Here is a 27,491-nt window from a genome sequence, read left to right as displayed (position 1 = left end):
CGGGTGGAGTCCTTAGCTTGACAGTGAAGCAATCTTAACTTGAAAAATGGCATGGGAACAGAATGTATGGTCTACATAAACAAGTCCTATATAGATAATAGTTGTATGCAAATATTCATTCTTTAACTCAGCATACATTTCCTGCCAGTCCTCTTGTACCGCCCCGCCAACCTGCCAACCTTCCTGCCAACCTTCCACCGCAGCTCAGAGCGCGTAGCACGGGAGTCAGAAGGGCATGTAAAAATGCAGTGGTAGCGAATGAAGCGCTCTGCAGTCTAGAGGAGGAAAAAGCTATGGCTCAGGCGGAGTTACGTGTTCAGGCTTTGAGCAGGGTCTTGAAGGATGTATAGGAGTTTACCAGGATAAAGTAGGACAGTTAATAGAAGAGTAAGTTTTTAAGAAATGTGGAAACTTGAGGCAAAAGGGTACGATTTGTAGGAAGAGAATAGGGTGGGGGAGGAAAGATAACACAAGTGGCTGTGAAGGATATTGTTCGCCTCCTAGGAGTTTGGGGCTTTATAGCCAGCATAGTGAGTCAATGAAGGATCTTAACGAGAGGAGTGACAGCTTCTAAAGTCTTGTTTAAAAATAACATAAAATAAAGTCTTGTTTTTCAAAGGCTAAGGCCAGGAGGGTAGACAGCAAGAGAATATTGGCATTTATTCATCAATTCCTATGTACGAGGCATTGGCTCTGTATTTTATGCCTCCAACCCTTTATGATAGCGTTTTTCAAACTGCCAGTCATGAAAAGGAAGGAAGGCAGAAAGGAAGGTGGGGGGAGGGGAGGTGGAGGGAGGAAGGAGAACAGGATAGAAAAATACCACCGTGTCACGGGTAGGAAGGTTTAGTATTGTTTGCGGAAACTTTGTTAGACATTCTCGTGGGAGGGTAAGTGTACTGTATCAGGATTCAAATGTACTTCTCGCTGTGATTTATGGTTTAAAAAAAGGAAAAAAGAAAGAAAGAGGGTAGCCCTGGTGGCCCAGCGGTTTAGCGCCGCCTTGGGCCCAGGGCGTGATCCTGGAGTCCCGGGTTCAAGTCCCACGTCGGGCTCCCTGCATGGAGCCTGCTTCTGTGTCTCTCACGAATGAATTAAAAAAAAAAATTTTTTTTAAACAAAAAAAAAAGAAAGAGAAGCCGCTGCCCTGGAGCAGTCGCCTGGCGGTCCGTAAGCGGAAGGCGTGGACTGCGGAACCGGAGCCGCCTCCTTCCCGCCGAGGGCCGTGCGGACTCCCACGCACGTCACCCACCGAGGGAGGTGGGGCAGGGCCGATTCCGCCCACCCGAGGCGCTGGTCGGAGCGCGTATGCCAGGGGTGCCCTCCAGACGCACCGCATCCGAGGACGAGCGGCGGTCCCGGGAACCTCCCTCCAGAGCGCTTCGGGTGATGGCGGGGGCCCGCCCGAGGATGGGGGCGTCGCCGCAACGACCAGGCGAGGCCCGACGCCTTCTCGCAGGAGTGTCGCGTCGCCGCAACTCGCCGCTATTGTGCGGGGGCTCCGGTGCCTGGCGGCACAAAGTCGCCCGGGGGCTCACTTCCCAGCCCGGAGGCGCTGCAGGGCGCGGGACTCCTTGAGGCGGGTGGCTTTCCACTCACCGGGCACGGGGCTCGCGTGGCCGCAGAGCAGGAGGCCCCTACCGCACCAGGGCGACACCGGGTTGAGGTGTAATGTAGGTACTATTTATAGGGCATTTCTGGGCCTCACCCTAAGGACTTCTGATTGGCTTCAGGGTAGATCTATCACTCATCTTTTGGGTTCGAGGTGGGTGGAAGGTCAACCACAACCAATACAAAACCACTCCTCAGCTAAGCCCCTCCTTATCTAGCTTCCTGTTGCTGTCCATCAACCACCTCGCGGGCGGGACTTTGCCTCCCGCCAACTGGCTGGCGAACACGTCGATCACTCTTCAGTAGGTTTCCGGTTGGTGCCCTCTACCGTCCATCAGTGACATTTCACAGGCCTATTGGCCAAACCAACGTCGCTCTAGATGCCTCTCTTTGATTGGTTGTTAGTGCTGTCGGTCCCCAATGTTCTGGGCTCTTATTGGTGAACGCTGCCGTCGCTCGGGCGGTGGCGGGCTCCGGGATTGGCGGGTGCTGGGCGGGCGGTGTCAGGCTCTCGGTGGCGGCGGAGGCGGCGGAGGCCAGGGAGGAAGATGTCGTAATGAGCGGTGGGTCCTGGCCGCTGCCGGCGGGGTCTTCCCGGCCCCCAAGGGTCGGGAAGACGGGCAGAGGCCGCAGGGACGGGGAGCCGGGGCCGGGGGTTCCCCCCTGGGGCCGGGCCTGGCGCCGGGGCCCGGCTCCGGGAGGGGCGGGGGAGGGAGGATTCCCGCCCGGAGGAGGAGCGGGGCTGGCCAGCCGGGCGGAGGCACCCGGAAGGGGGCGTTCGACTCCCCGCCCCCTCGGAGCCCGCTGGGCGGGAGGGTGGCGCTTCCGGGGGCTGGCGAGAGGTGCGGGCACCCGGGCGGGCCTGGCACCCCCTCTGCCCGGTTGCCGACCCGCCCCAGTGCTGTCCGGCCCGTGGACGTAGCCTGGGTCTGCTCCGAGGAGGCGGCCGACGCCCCTCGCGCTTGCCCTGTGTTCGGGGGACCCTCCTGCACTCTGACTCTAGGTGCCCCCCGGCGATTCAGGGCCCTCCCGAGTGCAGAGAGGGGCAAGGGAATGCTTGAAGTGCAGGCGGCGCCAACCACATGGGCACTGCCGGGCATAGAACCCAACCTGGTTCCCGATATCTCCCAGTGGAGAGATGGTGTCAGGACACGAGGGCACCTCGTAGGGCAGGTGACTTCTCGCCTTAGACTGCAAAGTGGGCAAAAACCTCCGTTTAATGTTTTCACTTGGGTCCTTGAGCACCAGCTACGTACATGCAAGTTCTTACCAGAATTGTGAGCCATTTAAGAACTTGCTGACAAGAATTCCCAAACTGTTTGCTGATGCTCTGTCGGGGGGGGAGGGGGGGAACTGCTGAATCCCAAAAGCCAGGCGCAAACCTAAGGAGTGACAGAGGAAATAAAACAAAACGGATACTTACTTTCTTCCTCCACCCCACTTCCATTCCCATTGCTGACTTAGGGTTTTCAGCCTCCTACCCGTGCTTCTTGGCTTATGTTCCCAGTGGCTTTCTAATTTTAGTTGAAAAGGAACTGTGTCTTCTCTGGGCAATTGAAAAACCTGTCTTCACTGCATTCCTTGGTTTTGATTCTTAATTAACTTGATTCAGTGGAACTTCCTCTGGCTTTTCTCAAGGCACATTCTCCCAAAGTTTTTCTTGAGGTTACTTCTTGCTCACCTGTTTCCTAGAGAAAGGGAGGGAGGAGCTAGTAGATCTGCTTTAAGCAATGAATTGGTTCATGGTCCCCCATGACACTGATTTTAAGGGATGCTTTATGGGTGAGGATTGTTTCAAGGCACACTAGACTGCATTATCTAAAATTGATATGCTCTAACCCAGAAGGCATTAAGTATCATAATGGAGGACTAGGTGTTGAGTTGGTATTTTGGATAAGATTTTTTAGGGCTAGAACGTTTAGGGTGTTGACCAGTTCACAGAGAGGCTGTTAAAGGAACAGTGGTGGAGTCCACACCATAGAAGTCATTTTGATTAATAACACAAACCTGTTGTCTGCAATAATGAGTGTAATTGCAGTGTCTTGTTTTGTCTTAAATTCTTGTGTGCAATGAAGGGGGTGAATCTGTCAGACAACCTAGCGTTGGGCTGGTGATGTCATTATTCTAGTGGCTTCTAACAGGCATTAATACCTGTTGGAAATGAATTCTCATTGGCTGGGGCCATTGGTAAGTTTTCTAATTCTGGTTCTTCCACTTGGTTGTGTAGAGGCTTAACCTCTTCATTTGAAAGCAGCAGCAACAAGAAGAAAAAAAAGCTGGTCTGACTTGATTGTGACCCCCCCTGAGCTGAAGACACAGTGTCTTGCCAAGGAGACCCAAGTGGAGTCAGTTCATAATCAGATCCTCACCTGACTGCTGTGCAAGGAGACCTGACTCTAGGAGGAAGAGTTTAGCATTAGTGTTGACAGCACATAGACTGGCCAGTTTGGGGGGGGGGGGGTGTGTGTGGGGGGTGTTTTGCTTTGTTTTGTTTTTCTTATATTAAAGTTTGGGCCTCTGGAGGCCTGAGAAGAAGCTGTAAGATTTTGGCAAATATCTGGGTAAAGGAGCTTTAGGGCGTAACAGCAGATAGGGTAGTTCATTTGGATATCTTGGCCTTGAGCTTCCTCATTCTTCTGTTGATTAATAGCAGCCCTCTGGAGAATTTGCAGGGTCCCTGTAGCCTGACAGTCCTTTGCCATAGGCATGTGATAATTCCTGAGTCTGCTTTAAGCAACTATTGCCCAACCAGGGCCCTTATGAAGACATTCTAAACTTGGTGCTGTCATCTAGTAGACCCTGGTATTGGCTTGAGTTCAGCAATCTCTAAACCTTTGTCACCTCATTTCTATGATGTGAGTGTAGCACATTCTTTTATGACTTGTCTTCACCTTCTTCATTCTGTTTACACACAAACTGGAAGCTTTGCCTCCAAGGATTGAAAAATAGAGTGATTCTTTTGGAGCGGGGGGTGGGCAATGACCACAGAATGAAATATGCAGAGGAACACTGCTTTAAAGTACGTATGTAGTATAAGAAGGTGTAGAGATGTGAACACTTCTGAGTTTAAGTGATTTTGTGGTCCAGTTGAAACCTTATGGGCTAAAGATTTGAAGTAAAATCTATTTGGAGAAGCTCCAGTACTTTCTTAGGAGTTTATTGGGTGATGCACTTGGATGAAGCTATCCTTTGGGTAGCTTAACTGGATTAAGGGACTTCTAGTGAGTTCATAAACTAGGAAAACTTGGCCTACATGCTGGACCACGTCAGTACAAACCAGACTAGGAAATGGACATCATTACGGAATGCATTTGCTGACGTTTTTGCTTATTTGCTTTTTGCTGTAATTAAGAGGGTAATAACATGGGACATTACCAACTCAAGGGCATTGTCAGCCTAAGTAGAGAAGGAATTAGAGGGGTAGCCCTGGTGGCGCAGCGGTTTAGCGCTATCTCCAGCCCAGGGCGTGATCCTGGAGACCTGGGATCAAGTCCTGCATCGGGCTCCTTGTGTGGAGCCTGCTTCTCCCTCTGCCTGTGTCTCTGCCTCTCTCATAAATAAATAAATAAAAATAAATAAATAAATAAATAAATAAATAAATAAATATTAAAAAAAAAGAGAGAAGGAATTAGAGATCACCCAGGAAGAGATGCTCTCAGGTGGCACTGGTAGATTTGTTCTAGTTGACAGGATTCCAAAATGGAAAACGGATTTTTCTGCTGCCTCACGGGCTGCTGGAAAAGAGAACCCATGAGTAAAGCTCAGTCAGCCCTCAGTGCTTGGGGGAAGCCATGGCTTCCACTTTGTGTCTAGGAAGTGCTCTTTCTGAGTGGGTTACCATGCTTCTCATCAGGTGGCTCTGGGCTGGTGTGCTTTGGCGAGATGAGCTCTGCTCAGGACCAAAGGAGTGTGAAAAGGCTGAGTGTCCAGTTGGGGTGCTGCTCAGTCTGTCCCCATGAGCTGCTCTGAGCAGTGTTGAGATGTCAAGCTGTTTTTGTCACAGGAAGAGCACGTGTGCAGGCCCAGCTGTTTGAATGCTTCCTTTGGACACCTCGTTCCCTTAGCTACAGTTTATTTCAGCTTCAGAATGGCGTGCTGTACCTGGCCAGAAGCCTCACCATGTCACAGTGCTGAGGTTTAGCTTGGGTGACTTGTTTTTGCTACTAAGGGCTCTGAGATGCCATTTTGTCCTTATGCCATGACTTCGGCTGTTAGATGGCTTCTTTCATCTCAGCCATGGGGTGGAAATGGCCCCGGGAGCCAGCAGCAGGCACTGGCCTGCACACTGCCAAATGTCCTCTTTCTAGAGCTTCCTCTTTGGGGTATTTGTTACTTCTCCTGTGGGGCTCAGTGGAATCACAAAGCAGCTTCTCAGAGAGTGTGACCAGCAGGAAGGGCTGTGTGATTGGAAGTGGAATATTTCTGCCCCTGGTAAGTGTCTAACTGAAGTCTTCTCAGATTAGCCTAAAAACGACCAAAACATTTTCCAGCTTTCAGAACAGTAAATGGTAAGGCTGCCCTCTCTTCCCCCTGGGGAAATGAAGTCAGCACTCATTTCAGAACCAGTCCACAGCTGGGGTGACTCAAATAATTGTGCCAAAGCAGAGAAAACACTTGTTTGTACAGAATGCCTTTCTTGGGGGGGGGGGGGGCAATATATCTTGCTTTCTTATTTTCTTCTGTTCTCCAAGACAGCTCTGAGGCCAGGTATTCTTTGTACCATTTCCTGGGACTGCTCTGTCAACGTGCAGCTTTCACCATCACCACTGCTGCCCTGGGTTGCCACTCATTTCTCCAGAGTCCTTTCTGGGACTACTAGGTGTGACCCAGGCAGGATGAAACTAGCAAATGACAGTAACATTTTGAGGAGAGGTATTCACATAGCAGGTGCCCTCTTTATCTGAACTCATTCAGAAAAGAAGTCCTCCCCCATCCCAATATATATTAATTGAAAGAAGCATTGAAATGTGGTGCCTGGCATGTGGTTATGAGGTATGGGCTTGGAGATACTTGCCCAGGAGCAGGACTGGACTGTGCTGGTCCACACACAGGCACTTGTCCCCTCATGAGGTGATGGGTAGGCTTGAGAGTTCCATCTGGGACTGCATCAGCTGAGCTGACCTGACAAGTGGATCCCAGCCTCATGACAGGACATGCACATCTGTGGGTTTTCTTAAACTCCATTTAGGCTATTCTGCTCTGCAGTCTCCAGGATTCATTGATTCATCCATTCAAAAAAAATATATATATACTAACCACCTACTATGTGCCAGGTAGGAAGGATATAGCTGTAGGTAAGGCAAGGGGAAGTCCCTGCTTTAGGAAGCCTATGGCTTAGTGGGTGATGATAAATAAGTAACTACTCGGTATTAGATGATGGGAAATGCTAAGGAGAAAAACAAAACAGAAGATAGAAGAATGTGAAAGGGTGCGATATATCGGGTGGTCAGGGAAGGTTTCAGTGAGAAGCTGAGTGAAACCAGCTGGAGGGGAAAGAGTCAGCCACTCAGTCTAGGGTTGGAGGCAGAGGGCGAGAACTCAAGCAAGGACAACAGCAAATGCAGAGGCCCTGAGAAGGGGCCAAACCTGGCATGTTGGAAAACAGCAGGGAGGCGATTGTGGCTGAAGCAGTGAAGGGGAGTAACAAGATAGGTCAGAGGGGTCACAAAAGACAGGTCACATAGAGCTCTTATGTGTCCTGCTGGGAACTTTGGTTCTAACTTTGAATGGGAGAGGGGATGCTGCTGTAGGGCTCTGAGCAGAGGAATACCATGATCTCACTTAAGTGTGATAGGTCTCATTCTGGATGCATGTCAAGAATAGACTTGATGGGGAACAAGGTCAGAAGCCCAGCTAAGAGGTTTTTGCACTTAACCAGGGGAGAGATGATGCAGATCTGAATCTGTTTGATAATAAGAGGTGGTGGTGAAAGCAATCAGGTTCTGAATATATTTGGAAAGTAGAACCAAAAGTGTTTGCTGACTGTCAGATGTAGAGTACAGAAAAAAAGAAGGGGCAAGGATGACTTGCAGAATTTTTAGCACCAAGCCACTAGAAGGACAGAATTCCAATGCCTTTGCCCAATGCCTCACTGTGCGGGGAAGCTTGAAGGGGACATGGAATTAGGACAATATCAGGGGTGAGTTAGACTTGAGACGCTCGTTAACATACCCAAGTGGAGACGTCAGTAGGCAGCTGGATATACAAGTCCGCAGATAGAAATTTGGAAGTCGTCATTATGTAGAACCTATATATTGTTGGTTTTTAAAGCTGTGAGGCAAGATGAAATCACCCAGGAAACAAGTGTAGACAGAGGAAAGGTAAATGCTGAGCCGGCACCCTGGGGCCTACCAACTAATTAGAATTTGAGAGGAGAGGAGGACCCAGCAAAGGAATCTTCGAAGAAGGAGATAGAGAGGTAGGCCAGCCTAGCAAGTGTGTCTGAGAAGCCAAGTGACGGAAACTGTTTCAAGGAGAAAGAGGGGTCTGCTGTCAAATCCACACATAGACCGAGGCCGAAGAGTCAACTGTGAGACTCAGCAACGCAGAGCACAAGCAGTTTTTGTGGCATGGGCAAAACCCTGGAGCAGTTCAAGAAGGGGTGGCAAGAGGGGAATCAGAGGCAGCAATTATGGGTCGCTCTTGCTAGGGATTTTGCTTGAAAAGAAGATCTTAGCTGATGAACGGAATTTTAACTTCCTGATGGAATCGTGGGCCCACATAAGAGTCCTGGGCTGAGGTTGGGGTCAAAGGTGGGCACAGGGAAGATAGGATGGCTCCTGAGGTGTCTGGGTAGAGACAAGATCTTGTGCACCCCCCTCCTTTGGCCTGAGGCATTAGCAAGCCACCACCCACAGCTGTCTTCCTGTATTAGAAATTGGTGAAGTTCTTTGCACCCTTCTCTTCTGTATGGTTATTATGGTGCTGGAGACTTGCTTCTCAGCGGTTTGGAGTCTTTTAACTACCAGTGTTGCTGCTGCTCCCTCTAAGCAAGCCAGTTCTCTTAGCTCATTCACGAACTCCCTTTGAGGTCCAACTTTGTTCTCTTAAACCAGCCATGGCTTGCTTTTCCCTTACCAGCTCTAAATTCTTCCAGGCCAGGCAACTGGGAGAGACTGGGCTTAGAAACTGTTTTGTTGGCTTCCGGCCCAGCTGAGCTGACCAAAATAGCCAGCAAGGCTGTTTGTGCAGAGTGAAATTCCTCCAGGGGAAATACCATAGTGTATTGCCAAGAAAGCCATGGTAGGAACCCAGGAGGAAGAAAAAAAAAAAAAAAAAAAGAAAGAAAGAAAGAAAGAAAGAAAAAGAAAAAAAAGCCAAATACCCTCAAGGTCTGGCTAAGGAGTTTGACCCAAGTTCTCTCCAGAGTGAAAAGAGCTTCTTAAAGCCTATTGTGGTATTTCTTAGGACTTCTCTCATTCCCTGTGTCTCAAAAGCAGTGTTCTCAAGCAAAAGACCAGTGGAATGGCCCTCAGTCTGACGGCTAGGGCTTTGGGGTCCTGTTGAGGCCTCTTCCTGTTACCGGTGCTCCCTGAGCCAGCTGATGGAAGGACCCCTAGGACAGACACCCCTCCTTGCTCTGTGACAGGGCTAAGTGCTGGGAAGGGGGTGTGGGGCCTATGCACTGGCACATAGTAGGGACACTTGCCCCAGACTTGGGGAGCTGGGAGGAAAGAGGTCAGGAAGGGTTTGCCCTGAGTAAGTCATAAACTGAACTTAAGAACCTCGGTTAGATAAATGAGAGAGAGAGCAGGCACATGTGCATGCACGAGTGTGTAAACTTAGGCTCCCAGTGAGAGAGAGCAAGTCAAAGTTCCAGAAGTGGAAAACACTGAAATGGAAAACACTGACCTGCTTGTAGGAAAAGTTGGAAGAGAGATAAAGGAGAGGTAGAGAGGGGAGGGGCAAAACGTTTTGGCTTTTACAAGTTTATCATAAGATCATCTGGAAGCTCTTGAAGGGTATAATCAGAGGAGTGGCTGGATGGGATTTGCATTTTAAAAATTCTTTTGACCCTGATAGTGGAGGCTGGAGAAGAGCTGGCAAGGCCAGAGGCCTGGAGAGCCATTTTGAAGGGTTTGGGCCATATTCCAGGCTGAGCGGAAGGTGATCAGTGCCAGGGTAGTGAATGGCGAAGGGGATGGAGAGCGGTGAGTGGATTGGAAAGAGGTTTATATTCAGGTGGTAGAATCATGAGGACTCAAGTCATTGGCGATGAGGATGATGTTCAGGTTTCCTTGTGATTAGAAATAGCAGAGAGGCTGGTTGAACCCAAGACTCATTACCCATCCAACCTGCAGGCACTGAAGGGCCCCTGGGCTATGTGCTGGGCATGGCAGTGCAGTGCAGTACAGACTGACCTGACCTACCCTGGGAATCCTCCTGTGAATATCCACAGACATTAAGCCCATGATTATTTATTGGGTGGTGAGCATTACCAGAGGGGTTAACCTCCTTTCAGGGGTCTGAGTAACTAACGGGCCGGATCCATAGTGGGCTCTCAGTAAGTTTTGCTGGGAAAAAACTGGGCTGAGACCGGAAGGGTAAGTGTTAGCTAGTGATGAGAGAAGAAAGAGCTCTGATCAAGGAAAGGGCAGTGGCAGAAATGAAAACTTCAAGGATCTGGAAGAGGCCCTGTAGAGGCGAGGCTGGGAGTGAGAAAGCTGGGGGAAGAATGGGCAAAGGTGACAACTCAGTGTGGGCAGTCCTGTGGCTCCCCAAGTGGAAGGCCTGGATGGACCTTCTGCCACCCAGGAGACCAGGAATTGTCAGTCTGTGGAGATTACCTGAAGCCACGTGGGCGGGCATGGTCACTGGTGGAACGGGTGTTGGGTGAGAAGGAGGGTGTTAAGGAACAGTAGGATTGAAGGGTGGCAAAAGGAAGAAGAGGCAGAGAAGTAGGAGAAGATCTGTGGGAATTTTGAAGAGGAGGGCATAGTCAAAGGGTCAAGATCTGCTGAAGAGGGTCTGTTGGATCTAGCAATGAGGAGGTCCTTGGTGACCCTGGCAGGAGCAGTGTCAGCAGAGAGCTGCTGCTCAGGGAAATAAGCAAATGAGAAAAGAGGGGAGCAGTAAAGTGCTGGCAGCTTTTCCACCAAGTTTGGCCAGGGAAGGAAGACAAGAAGGGAAGACTGTAGCTGGAGGGGATGGCGGTGGAGATGGATGATCTGTTTGTAAAAAGCCAGAGACTCAGAGGATGCCCTTTCTGCGGGTGTTGGAACTAAACTGGCTTCCGGTATGGGGAAAGGAAAGTCCAGGTGGTGCCATCAGGCCCTAGACCCCACCCCCAACCCCCAGTCTGAAAGCCTTGCTTGATGCAATTCGAAGTTTTCCGCGGAGCCTAAGAGAGCTACTGTTGCTTGTGTAATAAATCACCATAAAACTTCATGAGCCAGGGGACTGCTGGGAAAGTTTTAGCCAATCTGAATTAATGAAAAGTCTGAATGACTGAACTCTGAAAGGAATGCAGCTTTTCTTTCTTTACTGAAAATACTCAGTAAATCCCACTTACCAGTGTTGCTAAATGTCGGTTTCAGTGACCGGATGTAAACTGTTAAAAGCAAATGGTACGATTAAAATGGTAGAAGTGGTATAAAACAATTACATGATTATGCCCAAGAGTCCCTTTGAGTCTTCTTACACTAGTTAGCCTCACTTTGAGTACCATGAAGACAAATTTAAGCACAATTTATGTCCAAATTACACGTTTTAAAATATAAGGTTCCAAATTAATGAGGTTCAAAGTACCTTTGATCAGAGTCTTGCAGCTATGTATCTACATTACTTCTGAACCACTTTTCATTTCCAAACACCCAACTGGCAATGCTTCTCTTTTCCCTTTCATGGTTAATCCCAGAATATAATGCTGCAATGGCAGGGAGATCAGTCCCTTTTCTGGTTGCCCAGGCCTGCAGCCCCAGGCCACAAAGCTCTGAGAGACACTAGGAGATACTTACGTTGATTTGAAACCCAGAGGGTTATTTCAAGAGCCAGCTAGGTAGGAAAATGAAACCAACTGAAATGGTAGAATGTCAGGCACCAGCAGTTGTGCAGCTTGCTTCAGTAAATCGTACTCTTAAGTTCCTCACTGAAGAATCGCTCTGAACCTAGTCCGATCTCCATACCGTTTGAGTCTCGGGTAACAACGCCTGCAAAGGGAGAAAGCAAATAGGAAAGGGAGATGAGTAAGGAACACAAGATCCGTTTTCATTTCATTTACACTCTGTCCTGTTCTAGGGTCCTTCCATTTCCTTAGCAGAAGATGTCTGCAGGAGAGTCAGTCACCAATTTTAGCTAAGTGAACTTGAGCCCAAGGGGAGCCTCCTGGGAGAACCCCTGCCTTCCCTTCCCAGCAGTGGCTGTAAGTAACTCAGCTTGTGTTCTTAATGGCAGCGTGGTCTGAGGATTTAAAAAAATGTTAAAGATTCAGTCCAGCTTCCTACACCATCTAGACATCTCATTTCCAACAGAGACACACATCCTGCCTCTGTCTAAATGATTCCAGAAAAGGGAGAACATTACCTCAAATGGCAACTGATCCCATTTTTTTAAAGTTCTCCCTTCTATTAATCTGAAATCTGCCTTTTTTTTTTTTTTTTTTTTTAAAGTAAACTCTATACCCAACATAGGGCTCAGATTCATAGCCCTGAGATCAAGAGTTCACAGGCTCTGCCTACTGAGCCAGCCAGGCACCTCAAAGTCTGCTTTCTTGATGTTTCCACCCCGAAGTCTTTGAACCACATATGGGATAAATGTCCTGGTGGATATCACCAGTCCAGCATCCTGGCCACACCATCACTGCTGTCCTCTGAACAAGCTCCAATTGAAAATGCCCCTTGCAAAATATCCCTCAGAACAAAACCTGACACTCCAGATGTGGCTCAAATGTGCAGAACACACCAGGATGATTATTTTTATTCCTCTATGATTGAACTTTTGAAAATTCAGACCTAGATTGCAGTAGATTTTTGGCAACCACATCTAGATTCTATTACCTCTCATTTAGCTTTGAGTCAAACCCACTGGGGCTTTTTCACGGGAGGACTGCTATTAAGCTCTATTGTTCTGTCCTGTATGCACGTTTTTTTTTGTTTTTTTTTTTTTTTTTTTTTTAACCCAAGTGCAGGATGTACTCAACTTCAAAGTTTAAACCACTATTTATTGATGATCCAATGTGCTCACGGCTCTCCATAGTAATTATTGACGCCTCCCAGAACCCCAGGAGGATGCTGTTCCCTCTGTCTTCCCGATGGCACAGTGAGCCTGAGAGGGAAGCTCCAGCCACCCCACTGATGATGGCATGACTCCAACCCTCATTTAAGTCTGGAGCCTTATGCTCTCAAGCACAGCACATGCTAGTTTTTAAAGATCTCTTTGAACCCTAATACCAACACCCATTTTATTTATAATCCTTGGTTTGTGACAGCTGCCTGCTTGGTCTTTGCATGGTTTTCCAAACTTCGGTGGTGGATCGAGTATTCTATAGGCACATTTTCCAACCTCTAGGGCACAGAACCAATTTTAGTGAGTCACAACCAGCATTGAAAAAAATGAAATAGAGTAGAAAAATATCCAAGTCCATCACACGTAGTAAGAGCAGATTTTATTTCAGGAAACTCACTGCATGAGCATAGAACAGAGAAGTGTGTGGGTGCATGCATACTGGGTCTTGATGTAAATTGTTTTTATAACTGTGGTTCATGGTCTAAATAGTTTGAACACTACTGCTCTAAAGGAAAAATGTTTTTGAGTCATCTTAGATTGTTTTCATTATAATGCTGCAACTTAATTACGCACATAAATCTGTTTATCAACTCACTGATCTAGCTCCTATAAAATTAATTAACTACCAAAAAGCCAGTAAAAGTCACATCAGCAACCTCATTCTGGGAGATTGACATTTGATCGAACCCGTGTCACTACTGTTAGCATGAGGCACGGTAGACTTGACACCTCAGGCTCCTTGAGTTTCCCATGCCTCTACCCTGCAGTGTCTAGTGCCAAGCAACACAGTCCTCCCACGCTTCTGAAGAGCTGTTCTCCTTCACTTTGCACAGATGTATCATGAATTAAATGTACAGAATTAAGTTGTCTTAATTAGCCCACGCAGTTAGAGTGGTGCCACTTGGCAACAGTACAGCTGTAAACATACACACAGGCCCTGAAACAGGCAAAGCTTGGCAAAGCAACGGTCACCCAGTCAGTGTATGTTCATTTTGAAAGGATAACCATCACAACGTACACAAGAATAAAACATGCTGGGCAGAAAAAGCATTAGCCTCCTTAGGACCCTTGTCTTGGGAGCCACCCCTAGTTTGAGACAACCCTGATTGACCTTGCAGCAGCAAACCACTCAGGATGTGTGGATCTCCGCACTTTTAGGAGGAGGCACATTTGGCTTGGCCTCCAAACCATACTCTCCTGCCTGCAGTTTTTTTTCCCTTCTTATTCATAAGAATATTATGAAAATTTCGGTCAGATGCCTTGTTGAAATAAAATACAGAGTGTATACCCTTTCCTTGATGTATCCATGCAAAACCTCATGAAAACAGCATGATTCAGTTTTTGCAACCCTGTGCCTTCTTCCTTAGGGTCATTGTTGTCTTCAGTAATTATAACGTGCCATTCAGTCTTGTTTCTAGGATTTTGCCAAGGATCAGTGTCTGTAATATTTCAAGATCTCCCTATACGATTTTGTCTAGAGCTGTGCTTTTGGCTTCTCACACAGTTTATTTCTCTGAAATAATAACCTTGTTTCTGTACTTCCCAAGAGCTACTTTCCAAAGGTTAAGGATGCGAGTCTCACTGCCTAGTGTCCTTTTCCTTAGTGATTTATGAACTACAAGATGGCATAGATTCTTCCCCACCCGACCCCCAAATTCTCATGATTTCCATTTTACTTTAATTCTTTAAATCTGATTTAAGTTCAGAGTAGAGATTCCCTTCATTACTTCCTCAACGTTCCTTATTGTTCTTTCTTAAAGGGGGGGGGGGGGGCACAATAGGGTATATTCATTGTGGGAAAATGAGAAAATCCAGAAAAACAAGAAAAATTCTTGAAGTCAAGCAAAATTCTACTGCCAGGAGATAATAATGGGTCTTAACGTTTCAGCATTTTCAAAGACATTTCCTGCTGTGTTCACATATAGAAATATGTACACATTTAACAAAAATAGAATTTACTCTGTTTTCATTCTCATTATATTTAGTCATTAGTTCTAGTCTTGGTGATGCCTTTGGGGCCATACCTGTTAGCCTATGTAAAGTCACTGAAAGTGGTTATCCACATGCTCAAGATCATTACCTGGGCTCTGGTACCTTTGTGGTGAAGGCTGAGCATAAAACACCTTAGATCTCCTTTCTCGTGGAGCAGGTGTGTCTTTGTCAGGGATCCTAGGAGAGAAGCGACTGTCAGCCTGGCATTTGGCTATAGAAGGAGTGAGCAAGGAGCTTGGGTTAGATCTAGAGGATTAACCAGAGGTGCAGGGCTGGGATGAGGGCGGCTCTCCTGCCCACCAAATAGGGATTCCATCAACCTAGTTAGAGTTAGCAGTACCCTGTAGAGATTCCTCCATTGGATGACTGAAGCTGGTCTCAGCAAAGTCTTGTGTCTTCCTGTTGTCCCAGGCTTTATGATGCCTAGAGACAAAACCAGCTGCCCTCCCAGCCCAGGATGGACAGATCGGAGGAGAGGAGAGAAGGCCACCACCGAACAAGATGTAGGGTTGCTAACCTTGAGTGGGGAGGCATTAGAAAAGGTTGACCTCTTGGAGAAGCAGAGAGAGGCAAAAGGAGTACCTGAGGCCAATGGGCTTGGGTTCTGTTTGGGCCTCTGGTGACTTATTCAGTCTCTTTTCTTCCAGCAGATCCACAGACCAGCATGGCTGCCACTGCCGCTGTCAGCCCCAGCGACTACCTGCAGCCCGCCGCCCCCAGCACCCAGGTGAGTGAGCAGTGGGTTTGGGGGGGGAGGCAGTGCTGCATCAGCCTGGAGGCATTCTCTGAAGCTGACATTAAACCACAGCTGAAAACTGTACTGGCTTCTCTGTAAACACCCTGGGACATGACCCCTGGGAAGATTCGGTGGTTCATTTTCTCTCAATGAAGAAGCCAGGGCCACTTACCTGAGGTGGCACAGTTGAGTTGGGGGAAAAGCAGGATTAAACTCCAGGTCCCTTCCACCAGACCCACTGACCATAAAAGGGAAATAGAGGCTGTGTCCCTACAGTCCAGAGGCTCTGTCCTTGTAGCTTCGAAAGAGCACCCTCCCCACTTTACCTGAGTGTTTATTCTTCCTCCCTTCCTTCCTCAGCTGAGGAATCAGGGGCCTCTCAGCCCTCGTGATGGGCCAATGGACTTCTGCCTAAAAGCTGAGGATGATTCTGTGACCCCTTGAGAAACACGGGTAGTGGGAAAGGTGTTTGTTCACCTTGTTATGGGGGCTTCTAGAGAGTTCCCCCCGAGAAAGGCACTGCCTACCCTTTCTCCCTCAGAGAAAGAGGAGATAGCAGGGAGAGGGAAGATGCTAGCACCCTGCCTACCACAGAGGTGCCAAAGAGCCTGCCAAGAGGAGGAGACCACGAAGGGTAGAGGGTGGCTGGGCAGCAGGTTCATGTCTCACTTTTCCTCCGCTCGTTCTCTCGCAGGATTCCCAGCCATCTCCTCTAGCCCTGCTTGCCGCAACATGTAGCAAAATTGGCCCTCCAGCTGTTGAAGCTGCGGTGACGCCGCCTGCTCCCCCCCAGCCCACACCACGGAAACTCGTCCCCATCAAACCTGCCCCTCTCCCTCTCAGTCCTGGCAAGAATAGCTTCGGAATCCTGTCCTCCAAAGGAAACATCCTTCAGATTCAGGGGTCACAACTGAGTGCATCCTATCCTGGGGGGCAGCTCGTGTTCGCTATTCAGAATCCCACTGTGATCAACAAAGGGACCCGATCAAATGCCAATATCCAGTACCAGGCGGTCCCTCAGATACAGGCGAGCAGTTCCCAGACCATCCAGGTACAGCCCAGTCTCACCAACCAGATCCAGATTATCCCTGGCACCAGCCAAGCCATCATCACCCCCTCACCATCCAGTCACAAGCCTGTCCCCATCAAGCCAGCCCCGGTCCAGAAGTCAAGTACAACTACCACCCCTGTGCAGAGTGGGGCCAACGTGGTGAAGCTGACGGGTGGGGGCGGCAATGTGACACTCACTCTGCCCGTCAACAACCTTGTGAACACCAGCGACTCTGGGGCCACCACTCAGCTCCTCACGGAGAGCCCCCCCACCCCTCTGTCTAAGACTAACAAGAAAGCCAGGAAGAAGAGTCTCCCTGCCTCCCAGCCCCCTGTGGCTGTGGCGGAGCAAGTGGAGACGGTGCTGATTGAGACCACCGCGGACAACATCATCCAGGCAGGAAACAACCTGCTCATTGTTCAGAGCCCTGGTGGGGGCCAGCCAGCTGTGGTCCAGCAGGTCCAGGTGGTGCCCCCCAAGGCCGAGCAGCAGCAGGTGGTACAGATCCCCCAGCAGGCTCTGCGGGTGGTGCAGGCGGCATCTGCTACCCTCCCCACCGTCCCCCAGAAGCCCTCCCAGAACTTTCAGATCCAGGCGGCTGAGCCGACGCCTACTCAGGTACCACACTCACCCTCTACACCCGCCTCCCTCTCCTTCGCACTGAATGGCTGACACTCTGTTCCCCCTGGCTTGCTTTAGAAGATGATACTGAGGCAGCTGCTGATTTGACCTGAGTGCTAGGAGTCAGCATCATCTGGGGTCAGTAGTAAGTGGCCATTTCTGCTGACATGTGGGCTCTCTTTGGTTCAGGTGGTTATGTACTGCTCATCCTTAGAAATCGGATAAGACATCCCTATATACCTATATTGTCCACTTTTTCTTTTTGGAGAGTTTTTTGGAGGGTGGTTAGAGGACAGATACGTATTTTTTAATAATAAAGTTTATTTTTTACTATAGAATCACATACAGCAGCAAGAATGAAATCTCAGAACCATAGAATTTGATGTAAAGTAAGAAAATTAATAAGAAAATTTTGGTCATTGTTAATGGCAAGAAAAAAAGTAGGAAGACACAGCCCAGCTTGATGGCAGGAACACTTAGGCTAGATCCATCTGGGATGTTAATAATTCAATAAGAATGTTATTTGGGACTTATATTAAGGTGCCATACTACTCTGGAATCTATTTGACTCTGTGAGGTGGTTTTATTCTTTGTGTATGCCTAGTAAATGCCAGAGATTATGCCCATGTTGCAGATGGAGAGCCTGGAACTCAGAGGAGTTAAGAAGTTTCCAAGAGCTCATGGGGCACAGGTGACAAGAGGCAGGATTCAACCCAAATTTCTGACTTTAAACCCCATGCTCTTTTCTGCTTTTCACCTTGACTTGCTACGTCTTGGTATGGCAGGTGCTACCATTAAAATTGAGGACAAGGTGGTTGTTGTTTTTAAGGATCTTTTTTAATATAAGAAAGTAGTTCCTGCCATTGAGGAATTTATAATCCAGTTGTCTGGGGAGAGAGAACTGAGGCATCACAGTGAGTGACAGTAGGGAGTTGTGTTCTTTCCAGGTGGACAAGGAGTGCCCTTGAGATTGAGTTATGGACATGGAAGTCACACAGAAGGAAATCTGAAGCCTGCCCTGGAATCCTCCCTCCTTGGCATATCATGTATTGCCAAGTGATTTTCTTTAAGTTATTTAAACCTATCAGGTTCCATTACCAGACTTACCTTATAGATGAGGAACTGGAGTGATAGCTGCTCAGGTACACACATCCTTGGCAGAAACCTCCCCTCCCTTCCCTGAGGTCCCATATCTTGAGATTGATGGAGGCAGGGCTTAAACCCAGGTCTTCCTAAGGAAATAATCATACATATGCAGAAAGTTTTAGCTACAACATTATTTTTTAAAGGTGACATATTTTTCCAATATCCTGAGGTGCTGTATATTACACAACTAATACTCTATTAACTGTAGATGTAGGCAGTTTACAATCTTATAGCTAAATAAATTCCTAAAAGTGGGGCAAAGGATATGCACATCCCTCCCCTCCCCACAAAGGTATTCTATTCACTGTCAGAGATGGGCAGTCCACAGCCTGAGGTCAAATCTGGCCCACCCTTCTGTTTTTGTAAATAAAGTTGAATTAGAATACAGACATTGGAATGCTCATGTGTGCTGCATTTGCACTACAAGGCAGAGACCTCATCAGTGACCTGCACAGTTTAAAACATTTACTATCTGCCCTTACAGAAGAAGTTTGCTGACCCCTGCTCTATATTAGGAACACAAAATGTTCCAGTAACAGAAATTTCAGGTACACAGGAAATAGCAGTAATATGCAAAAGGAGCACGGTGAGATTTGTTTCTTCATTAAGAGATGACAGGAGGCTTATTTCTTTGCTTTTAACTGAGAAACACGGCCCCAAATAGCCCAGGAATTAAAAATAAACCTAATCAAAATCACAGCAGGATTTTTTTTTTTTTTTTTTAACAAATAACTTTTTGCTCCTGGATCATTTGAGTGTAAGCTGCCACCATAGTCCCTGCTTCCAAATGTTTTATAGAAAGAGTCTCATTATTACCTGCAAGGACATTCTGCATAATAATATAACCATCAAGCCTAGGAAATTGGCAATGAAACATGCTAATATCGTTCATTCCCCAATCTTTACTTGATGTGCATGACCTTGACACTTTCGAAGGCTTCAGGCCAATTATTTGGAGAATGTTCCTCACTTTAGGTTTGTGTGATGTTTCCTCATAATGTGCGGATTGTGCTTTCTTTTTTTTTTTTTTTTGTAGAACTATCACAGGTGAGATGCTGGGTTCATTCTCACTGTATCCTAAAAGGGGTGTGTCATTTCAATTTGTCTCAGTATTGATGGTGATTAAAGTGATGTTCACCAGATTTCTGCACCTTGTTTTCTGTGTAACAAGTTAGTATTTTGTAGGGAGATACTTTGAGATTATGTAAATATCCCATTCCTCATCAGACTTTTCCCTCCACTTTTTTTACTAAAGAGATTTTCTTAAAGCTAATATTTCAATCATTCGTTCATTCATTTATAGATCTTATTTATTCATGAGAGATACACAGAGAGAGAGAGAGAGGCAGAGACATAGGCACAGACAGAAACAGGTTCTCCATAAGGAGCCCGAAGCGGGACTCAATCCCAGATCCCAAGATCACAGCCTAAACCGAAGGCAGATGCCCAAGCGGGGAGCCCCCCAGGAGTTCCTAATGTTTCATTTTAAAAGAACTTTATATTCACAGAAAGGTTGCAAAGGTAGTACAGATGGTGTCTGGTTCCCTCCATCCTCTCCCTTGATTTTCCCCTTTTTGAAACATTGTACATTACCAGCTAAGTTTGTCAAAACAATGAAACTGAAATTGGCACATTTGGAAGTCACCAGGTTTTCCATTTGTGCCCTTTTTCTGTTCCAAGATCCAGTCCACATACTATATTGCACTTAGTGGGCATGTCTCCTCAGGCCCGTCAGGGGACAACTTCTTGGTCCTTGTTTTCCATGATCTTGGCAGTCGTAAGGTGTATTGGTCAAGTATCCTACATGGTCAAGTATCCTACAGGATGTCCCCAACTCTGGGGTTATGGGCTTTTGGAAAGAATACAGAGGTCAAAATGGCCCTCTCGTGTTATATGAGGAATACGTGACGTCCATAGGACATTTTGGCAGTCATGATGTTAATCTATATCTCTGGTTAAGACCGTGTTTGCCAGGTCTCTTCATTGTAAGTTGCTACTCTTACCTTTCTCTGTTCTTTGGAAGGGAGCTGCTATATTTCTCATCTTCAGGGGTGGAAATTACGGTCTACATCTTGGATGAGAAAGTATCTACGTAATATTATTTGGAATTCTTCTAGAAGGAAAACCTTTTTCTTCTTTGTTCAGTTTACTTATTTTATCATTTATCCCAATAAGGGCTGATGTATATTTATCTTATACTTTGGGTTATAATCCAGGATCATGTTACTTATTTTGTTGCTCACATTGTTCCAGCTTTGGCCGTTTGGAGCTCCATGAGTTCAAGGATACATACTTCCTTGAGTATATACCCCCTGGCATACTCCCACCTCCCCCACCCCCCAACTTTGAGATATTCACATACTGTGAAATTTACTCTCTTAAAGTGTACAACTCAGTGAGTTTTAGTATATTCACAGAGCTGTACACCCATCCCTATGGTCTAATTTGAGAACATTTCCATCACCCCAAAAGAGACCTTTAGTAGTCACTCTTCATGTCCCCTTTCCCCCAACCTGCCCTGGCAGCCACAAATCCATTTTGTTTCTGTGGATTTGCCTGTTCTGGACATTTAATTTAAATGTAATCTTACAACAGGTGATCTTTTGCAGCTGACTTCTTTTACTTAGTAATAACGGTTTCAAAGTTCATCCATGTTGTAGCAGATGTCAATGCTTTTTTTCTGTGTATTTCTTAGCTCCAGCCCTGGGATCAACCGTTCTTCTCATTGGAGAGTGTGTAACAGGTGTTTAGTTCTGCCATTCTTTTCTCCATTTGTTTATTTATGTCAATAAGGACTATTAGGTTCCCATTTTCTTCAGTGGGTTATAATCCATTAGTATTAATGTTTTTTATGTTCAGGTTATCCCCCTTTGGACAGGGGGAGCTGCCTCCCCCCACATACACACACAAGCAGGCTCCTGTGCCCTTTTCCTACATTATCCGTGTTCCTTGCGTACCTTCTTACTTTCTGGTACCACAGGTGTTCCACACTCTACTTGTACTTTCCCTGCCCCCAAACTTGGAATCAGCTCTTTTTCTCTAAGGAGCTCTGGTTCCTTTTAGTTGAGCATGATATTTAGAAGCAAAGACCAGGGTGCTAGGTAAGCTCGGTGGCCCGGGAGTGTTGCTCCCAGCGCTTCTCAGTAGACACAGCCAAGAACTATATATATATAGACACACACACACACACACACATATGTACACATACATAATGGCTGAGTAGATAGAAATGGATATAGACACACACATACACCTACATATATATACACATTTATATCTATGTTCCTCTCTTTATAGCAAAACCCCAGAGTTTCCACCAATGTCTGATTCCTGTCCAGTGCCACGCACTTCATTCTAGCTTCTCCCTCTCTGTATTTGTAACTCTCTTGTGGGAATCCTCACTTCCTTTAGCCTTAACATTTTCCTTTCTGGATCTCAGTTCTCCCATGTGGACACACTCCTCAGCCTGCTGGGGTGGGGACAGCCGTGCCTGGCCACTGTCCTCACTGCTCCACAGATGCCCTCCTCATCCTACTCAGGCTCCAGCATGCATATCTTTAAGACTTTTTTTTTTATCTTTAAGACTTTTGAGACACATTCCCAAATTTCCCTCCAGCAAGCCCAGACCACCTACACTCCTCTTAATGTGAGTACCTGTTTCCCTGCTGTCTCACCAGCAGTGAGCATTATATTTTATTTTTCCATCTTTGCCAATCTGAGGCAGAGGACTCCTTGATCGTGCCTCCTAAGAGCTTTTTTCATTTGTTTGATAGTCATTCATGGTGCATCTTCTGTGACGTCACCATTTAGTTGCCTTCTAATTCTGAGGGCTGGTGTTATATTTTTCTGCATTAAGTAAATCCAGTGTTTGGTTTCCAGTCAACAATCAGCATTTGCCACCTTAGTACAGGAATGCCATTGGCAGTGTGTGAATATAGGTCTGGGCCAGTTGGAGAAGACGTGGATGGATCAGAAGGCATCCCCCAAAAACTTCTCACTTGGGCAGTGAGGGTGGTGACACTGCATTCAAACATGTGCAGGGGTGGGGGGTAGGGGTGAGTATCCCAGTCTCTCCTGGGACACTGACCTTTTTTCTCTGGCCCTTCCCAGGTCTACATCCGTACGCCTTCAGGTGAGGTGCAGACGGTCCTCGTCCAGGACAGCCCCCCAACAACAGCTGCAGCCACCTCTACCACCACCTGTAGCAGCCCTGCGTCCCGTGTTCCCCATCTGAGCGGGACCAGCAAAAAACACTCGGCCGCAATTCTCCGGAAAGAGCGCCCCCTGCCAAAGATCGCCCCCGCTGGAAGCATCATCAGTCTGAATGCTGCCCAGCTGGCAGCAGCGGCCCAGGCCATGCAGACCATCAACATCAACGGTGTTCAGGTCCAGGGTGTGCCTGTCACCATCACCAACACCGGCGGTGAGGGAGGGCCCCTCGGCCAGGGTATGGGCAGCAAGCCTGTTTGCCCTACCCAAGGGAACTATGGGCCAGCCTGGGATTTCCAGTAACCACAGCGAGGATAACTGCTCATCATTTGCCTGATCCCTTCTAGCTTAAGAGTATGTCCACTTAGTCCTTACAGTTGCCCTACGAGATCATTTAAGATCTATGTTGGCCCCACCTGACAGCCAAAGATCTTAAGTAAGATGGAGAAGTAAGATGTACTCAGGAAAACTCTCCAACTAATATACACATGCAAATTAGTCTGGGACAGACTAGAGAGCTGTTCAAGGGAGGTTCCAGTAAAGGGACTTGAAAATAAGGCTTTTAGAAGGAGACAGCCTTGAGTTAAGGTGGGAAGGAGAGGAGGGAGCCTGTGGCAGAAGGAATGGCTGGTCCTGCACTCAGTTCAGCGCTAATATTTGGTAGTATTTAGTGCACGAAAGTGCCTTGCACCAAATCAAAGGAATATTGTAGCCACCTAGCAAAAATGGTTCCTTGCGTTTCAGCTGGGTGTTCTTTAACTGAGTAAAGAGCACTTTTCAAGGTAGTGGGAGCCCTCTGAATCTCTTCTCTTCATCCTTAAATGAGTTTATGGCACTTATGCATCATGCATTTGGTTTAAGGGCATGGGATGAATCCATTCAGAGAGACACAGTGTTGGGTCAGTGACACTGCCCCTGCTTCAGAATAGCTTTATGTAAGTCATAGAGGACTTGGTTTTGTCCTGTTTTCTCACTCTTAGTACCAAAAATCCCTGGAGACCTTCCTGATAGCAGAGTTGGTATCTCACGAGGGCCTCAGGTTGGAAGAGTTTCCAAAGAAATACTCCAAGACAAGCCAAGACAGGAGCCTTCCCCACTGAGGTCACATGGGCAGTGTCCCGACTCAGGACACTGAGTGTGACATTGACTGCCTGGGTTCAAATCCAGGTCCTACCATCGATTAGCTGTGACCTTGACATACGTTGTTGGGCCTCAGGTTCCTCAAGTGTAAAAGTGGGAAAATAGTATCTGATTCACGGAGTTATTAAGGCTAAGCAAGTTAAGACATCTGAAGCCTCAGAAAGGTTATCTGGCTCCCACACCCTCAACTGTGCCCTCCTCTGGCCCACAGGGCAGCAGCAGCTGACAGTGCAGAATGTCTCTGGAAACAACCTGACCATCAGTGGGCTGAGCCCCACCCAGATCCAGCTGCAGATGGAGCAGGCCCTGGCTGGAGAGGCCCAGCCTGGGGAGAAGCGGCGCCGCATGGCCTGCACATGTCCCAACTGCAAGGATGGGGACAAGAGGTAATGGGGGGTGAGGGGGAGGGCCCAGCCCACCAGCCTGGCACATGTCCTGTTGCCCCAGCCCTTCTCTGGAACACAGACAGGAAGGGGATGAGGTAGCAGCTCCCTACCACCTGTCCTCCTCACTTTTTCCTGTGCCCTCTGACCTGTCCTCGAGTCCTCTCTCCATCCTGCCCCGCCTCGCATTTTCTACCTCCTCCCTTTCTCGGCTTCCCATTCCCAGGTCTGGAGAGCAGGGCAAGAAGAAACACGTGTGCCACATCCCTGACTGCGGCAAGACTTTCCGGAAGACATCCTTGCTACGGGCCCATGTGCGCCTGCACACCGGCGAGCGGCCCTTTGTCTGCAACTGGTTCTTCTGTGGAAAGAGGTTCACCCGGAGCGACGAGCTCCAGCGGCACGCCCGCACCCACACAGGTCTGCTGGCCTTCCCCCGCGGCATCCGTCTCCCCGGCCCTGCCATGACAGAGCTACCACACTGAGCGGGAGCTACACACCATTCTCAGGAGGTCCAGGACTACCCAGCAAATTCTTTCAAGCCAGCCCTTTAGTGCAGTGCTTTCTGAAGGGATGGCATTTACCTGCCACAGCCTTCATGACTTCTGCCCTAGCCACATGGTTTTCTCTCCAAGAAGCCCTGACGTAGAGTGCCGGGCACTGCACCATGTGTTCTAGCCATGAGCTAATTTAATCCACGGAACGACACTGTGGGGAGGGCTCTTGGTGGTGCCCATTTTACCAAGGCATGGAGAGGGGGCCGGGTCACCCAGCTAGTGACTGATGGAGCTGGGTTCAACCCTGGGTCCTCTGGTTCCCAGGTCCACGCTCTTAATCACACTTTCCCACATTGCCTTCCCTCCTAGTGTTTACCAACTGACTTTCCTCACATCATTTCACTCTTTTCACTCATTTGTGGCCAGTGCCATGTGTTTGACCCTGCAGGCATGATATCAGAGTTACAGGTTTTTTAATGCACTGGCAAATAAATACAGAACTCTAGATAGAAAAATGTTTGTCCATCTACCATCTAACACTGCTGCGGGTTTCTCCCTCGGGCCACAGCACACGCTTTGAGAACTGTTGCTAGAGCAAGAGGGCCTCTGTGAGCAGACCCTTATCCTGGGACAAGGATGGGGCTGGTGGGGGCCAGATCGAAACCTCCCCCTCAGAGGCTAAAGAGTAAATACTCAGAACGGCAGCTGGCAGGTCTGCCAGGAAGGGGCTTTCCTAGGACGGGGAAGACATGGAGCCAGGGTTAGTAATAGGGACAGAGATAGGAAGGAAGCAGGTGACAGCCCTACATGGGAAGAGCCCTGGGTGCAGGTACTGGGCACGAGTAGGGCTTTTCAGGCAAGGGACAGGGTAGACTGGGAAGTGACACCACATGGGGGTGTGGAGAAGGGAGAACCGCCAGAGGCTCTAGGTGAGACCACAGGGAGCAAATGCCTGATCAGATGGGCAGGACAGGATGACAATGATGTACATCTTGTCTTCTCAGGGGACAAACGCTTCGAATGTGCCCAGTGTCAGAAGCGCTTCATGAGGAGTGACCATCTCACCAAGCATTACAAGACCCACCTGGTCACGAAGAACTTGTAAGGCCAACTGAGGCGGGCGGCCCCGAAGATACAGTCCCCCATCTGCATCCTGCCTGGGCCCCTGGTGGAAAGGAGCCCCCTCTCCTTCCCCTGCCCGGGCTGCCCTGGGCCACCCTCCGCCCCTCCCTTCTGTTCTGCGACTGTCCCCACAGGAAGGGGCTCTGCTGCCCCACACTGGCCTCTTCCTCCAGCCCCTTGGCTCCACCCTGGCCCTTCCCTCTCACCTCGAGCTCCCGGCCTGCCCAGACCATGGACGTTGGCCGCGCCCAATGAGACGTTCTAAACCAGGACGAGTGGGAACCCTTATTTCCAAAGGAAAAACATGAATTTCACTCCGTCGAGGAGCAAAGTGAGCCCCCCTCAGTCTTCTCCCCCCCAACACTGCCGGAGTTGCATCGTGCCATGTCTTTCTCTCCCCTGCCCCTCCCAGGCCCCGCCAGCCACCTCGGCCACCCTGGGCCCCTGCGCCCAGGGTGCCATTGGCATCCACTTCCGGAGAGGCTCACGGGGCTGCCTCCACTCCACATGCCCAGCCCTGCCACAGCTCTCCTCCAGCACATTCCAACTTTCTATTTAAAAAGTCAAGCTCCCCACTGATGCCCTCTTTTTCTATGGAGAACGTTGCCTTATATTCTACTTCAGATGATGAACACTGTGTATTGTGTGTGCTTTACGGTTTTATTTAATTGCTCCCTTCCTGTCCTTGTTACTCACCTCCCCCACACCTGCTTCAGTTTAGGGTTTGGGGGGCAGTGATGAGCATATGGATTTTTTTTTCTCACTCTACCAATTCTCTTTTCTCAATGACACAGCATTTCACTCGAATCTGGATTCAGATAAAAACGCCTTCACCTCTTGATCCTCTTCCCTCTCCCCCTCATCCCACCCCAGCTGGCCCCAGCCCTACTTGTGTACAGTGTATATTGTATAATAGACTATTGTGTCTACTACATGTTTAAAAACATATTGCTTGTTATTTTTGAGGCTTTTAAATTAAACAAAAATCCAACTTTATTTTTAGTTGTAACTGCTTGAGGTATGTTTTATGAATTAAGTGACAGATTTGTTATCCTTTATTAACGATGTACTTTGTTGGTCAGCAGTGGGCTGACAAAAATTTTTTCTTGCTAATAAATTTAGTTGCCTGAGGCAAATCTGCAACCGGCAGTACAGCTTCTTTTATCTTTTACCTGGGAGAACTTGGAGAGGAGGACTCCGGAAGAGGGAGCCCTAGCCTCTCCCAGCAATCCACATGGGGACCAAGGCAGGACCTTGCCCTCCTGGCCTCAGCCCAAAAAGGGCAGCAGCCACACAGACCTCCTGGTGTTGGCACAAGCCCCCAGAGCACCAGGATGGGACCTCCGGGCAGGGCCTAGCATGGGTGTTCCTGCTTCTCTGAGCCAGTTTTGCTGGTGCACACTCTGCCTGCAGACTCAGGTCACAGCGATGCCTTCCTTCCAAGCGAGTGAGTCCCTCTGCTCAACTCCCCAGTCCCTGGAGGAAGGCTTTGGCCTGAGAACCTGTTTGTAAGAACTATAGGGAAGAGAGCCAGAGGAACCTTGGCTTAGTCACCTCCCAGAGGCTAGAGAGTCTGGAGAAAAAGTAGTTCCCTAAGGCCAATATACTTTCCCAGGGTAGAGGGCTGGGATCCCAGTCACAGATTTCTGTTTTCCTTTTGTCCCCGATCCCGGCACTCCAGAGAGGGTAGCACAAGCTCTGAAACTTTGGTGGGTATCTTGGAGCGGCAGGCAGAGCTATGAGGAGGATGTCTGTGCATG

General features: G+C 48.3%; 1 protein-coding gene and 1 long non-coding RNA gene across 11 annotated transcripts in view; one reads left to right on the top strand and one right to left on the bottom strand.

The window, feature by feature from the left end:
* Positions 1 to 382: 382 nt before the first annotated feature.
* Positions 383 to 27,491, bottom strand: part of LOC144286472 (uncharacterized) — a 33,076-nt gene continuing 5,967 nt past the window's right edge. For 4 of the 7 annotated variants that reach the window (XR_013354526.1, XR_013354522.1, XR_013354525.1 and 1 more), the window contains exons 3-9: positions 18,342 to 18,466; positions 14,915 to 15,003; positions 11,568 to 11,759; positions 11,123 to 11,161; positions 5,251 to 6,075; positions 3,093 to 3,299; positions 383 to 2,993 (exon numbers count right to left, since the gene is read on the bottom strand). This is a non-coding gene — a long non-coding RNA (uncharacterized LOC144286472). The other 3 variants (XR_013354523.1, XR_013354524.1, XR_013354528.1) reach the window with 3 other exon arrangements.
* On the top strand, positions 1,658 to 26,874 carry SP2 (Sp2 transcription factor). Of its 4 annotated transcripts, none has more exons than XM_077852953.1 (9): positions 2,077 to 2,174; positions 11,848 to 11,971; positions 15,477 to 15,553; positions 16,257 to 17,231; positions 21,964 to 22,026; positions 22,491 to 22,803; positions 23,941 to 24,115; positions 24,339 to 24,532; positions 25,614 to 26,874. In XM_077852953.1, exons 3-9 carry the CDS (start codon positions 15,491 to 15,493, stop codon positions 25,712 to 25,714), a joined length of 1,884 nt encoding a protein of 627 aa, XP_077709079.1. In that variant the 5' UTR covers positions 2,077 to 2,174; positions 11,848 to 11,971; positions 15,477 to 15,490; the 3' UTR covers positions 25,715 to 26,874. The 4 variants fall into 4 exon arrangements, with proteins under 4 accessions (XP_077709081.1, XP_077709079.1, XP_077709080.1 ...); XM_077852954.1 differs by having other exon boundaries at positions 15,474 to 15,553; XM_077852955.1 differs by lacking the exons at positions 2,077 to 2,174; positions 11,848 to 11,971 and adding an exon at positions 1,658 to 1,673 and having other exon boundaries at positions 15,474 to 15,553.

Source organism: Canis aureus, chromosome 16 (assembly GCF_053574225.1).
Source record: "Canis aureus isolate CA01 chromosome 16, VMU_Caureus_v.1.0, whole genome shotgun sequence".
NCBI lineage: Eukaryota > Metazoa > Chordata > Mammalia > Carnivora > Canidae > Canis > Canis aureus.
The sequence above is the reverse complement of the archived record's forward strand: the minus strand, read 5'-3'. Positions and strand labels throughout refer to the sequence as shown.

Coding starts and splice junctions, on each gene's coding strand:
- SP2 (XM_077852955.1), top strand. CDS start 15,491: ATGGCTGCCACTGCCGCTGTCAGCCCCAGCGACTACCTGCAGCCCGCC. Junction 15,554..16,256: donor CCGCCGCCCCCAGCACCCAG/GTGAGTGAGCAG, acceptor GTTCTCTCGCAG/GATTCCCAGCCATCTCCTCT. Junction 22,027..22,490: donor CCACCTACACTCCTCTTAAT/GTGAGTACCTGT, acceptor GGCCCTTCCCAG/GTCTACATCCGTACGCCTTC.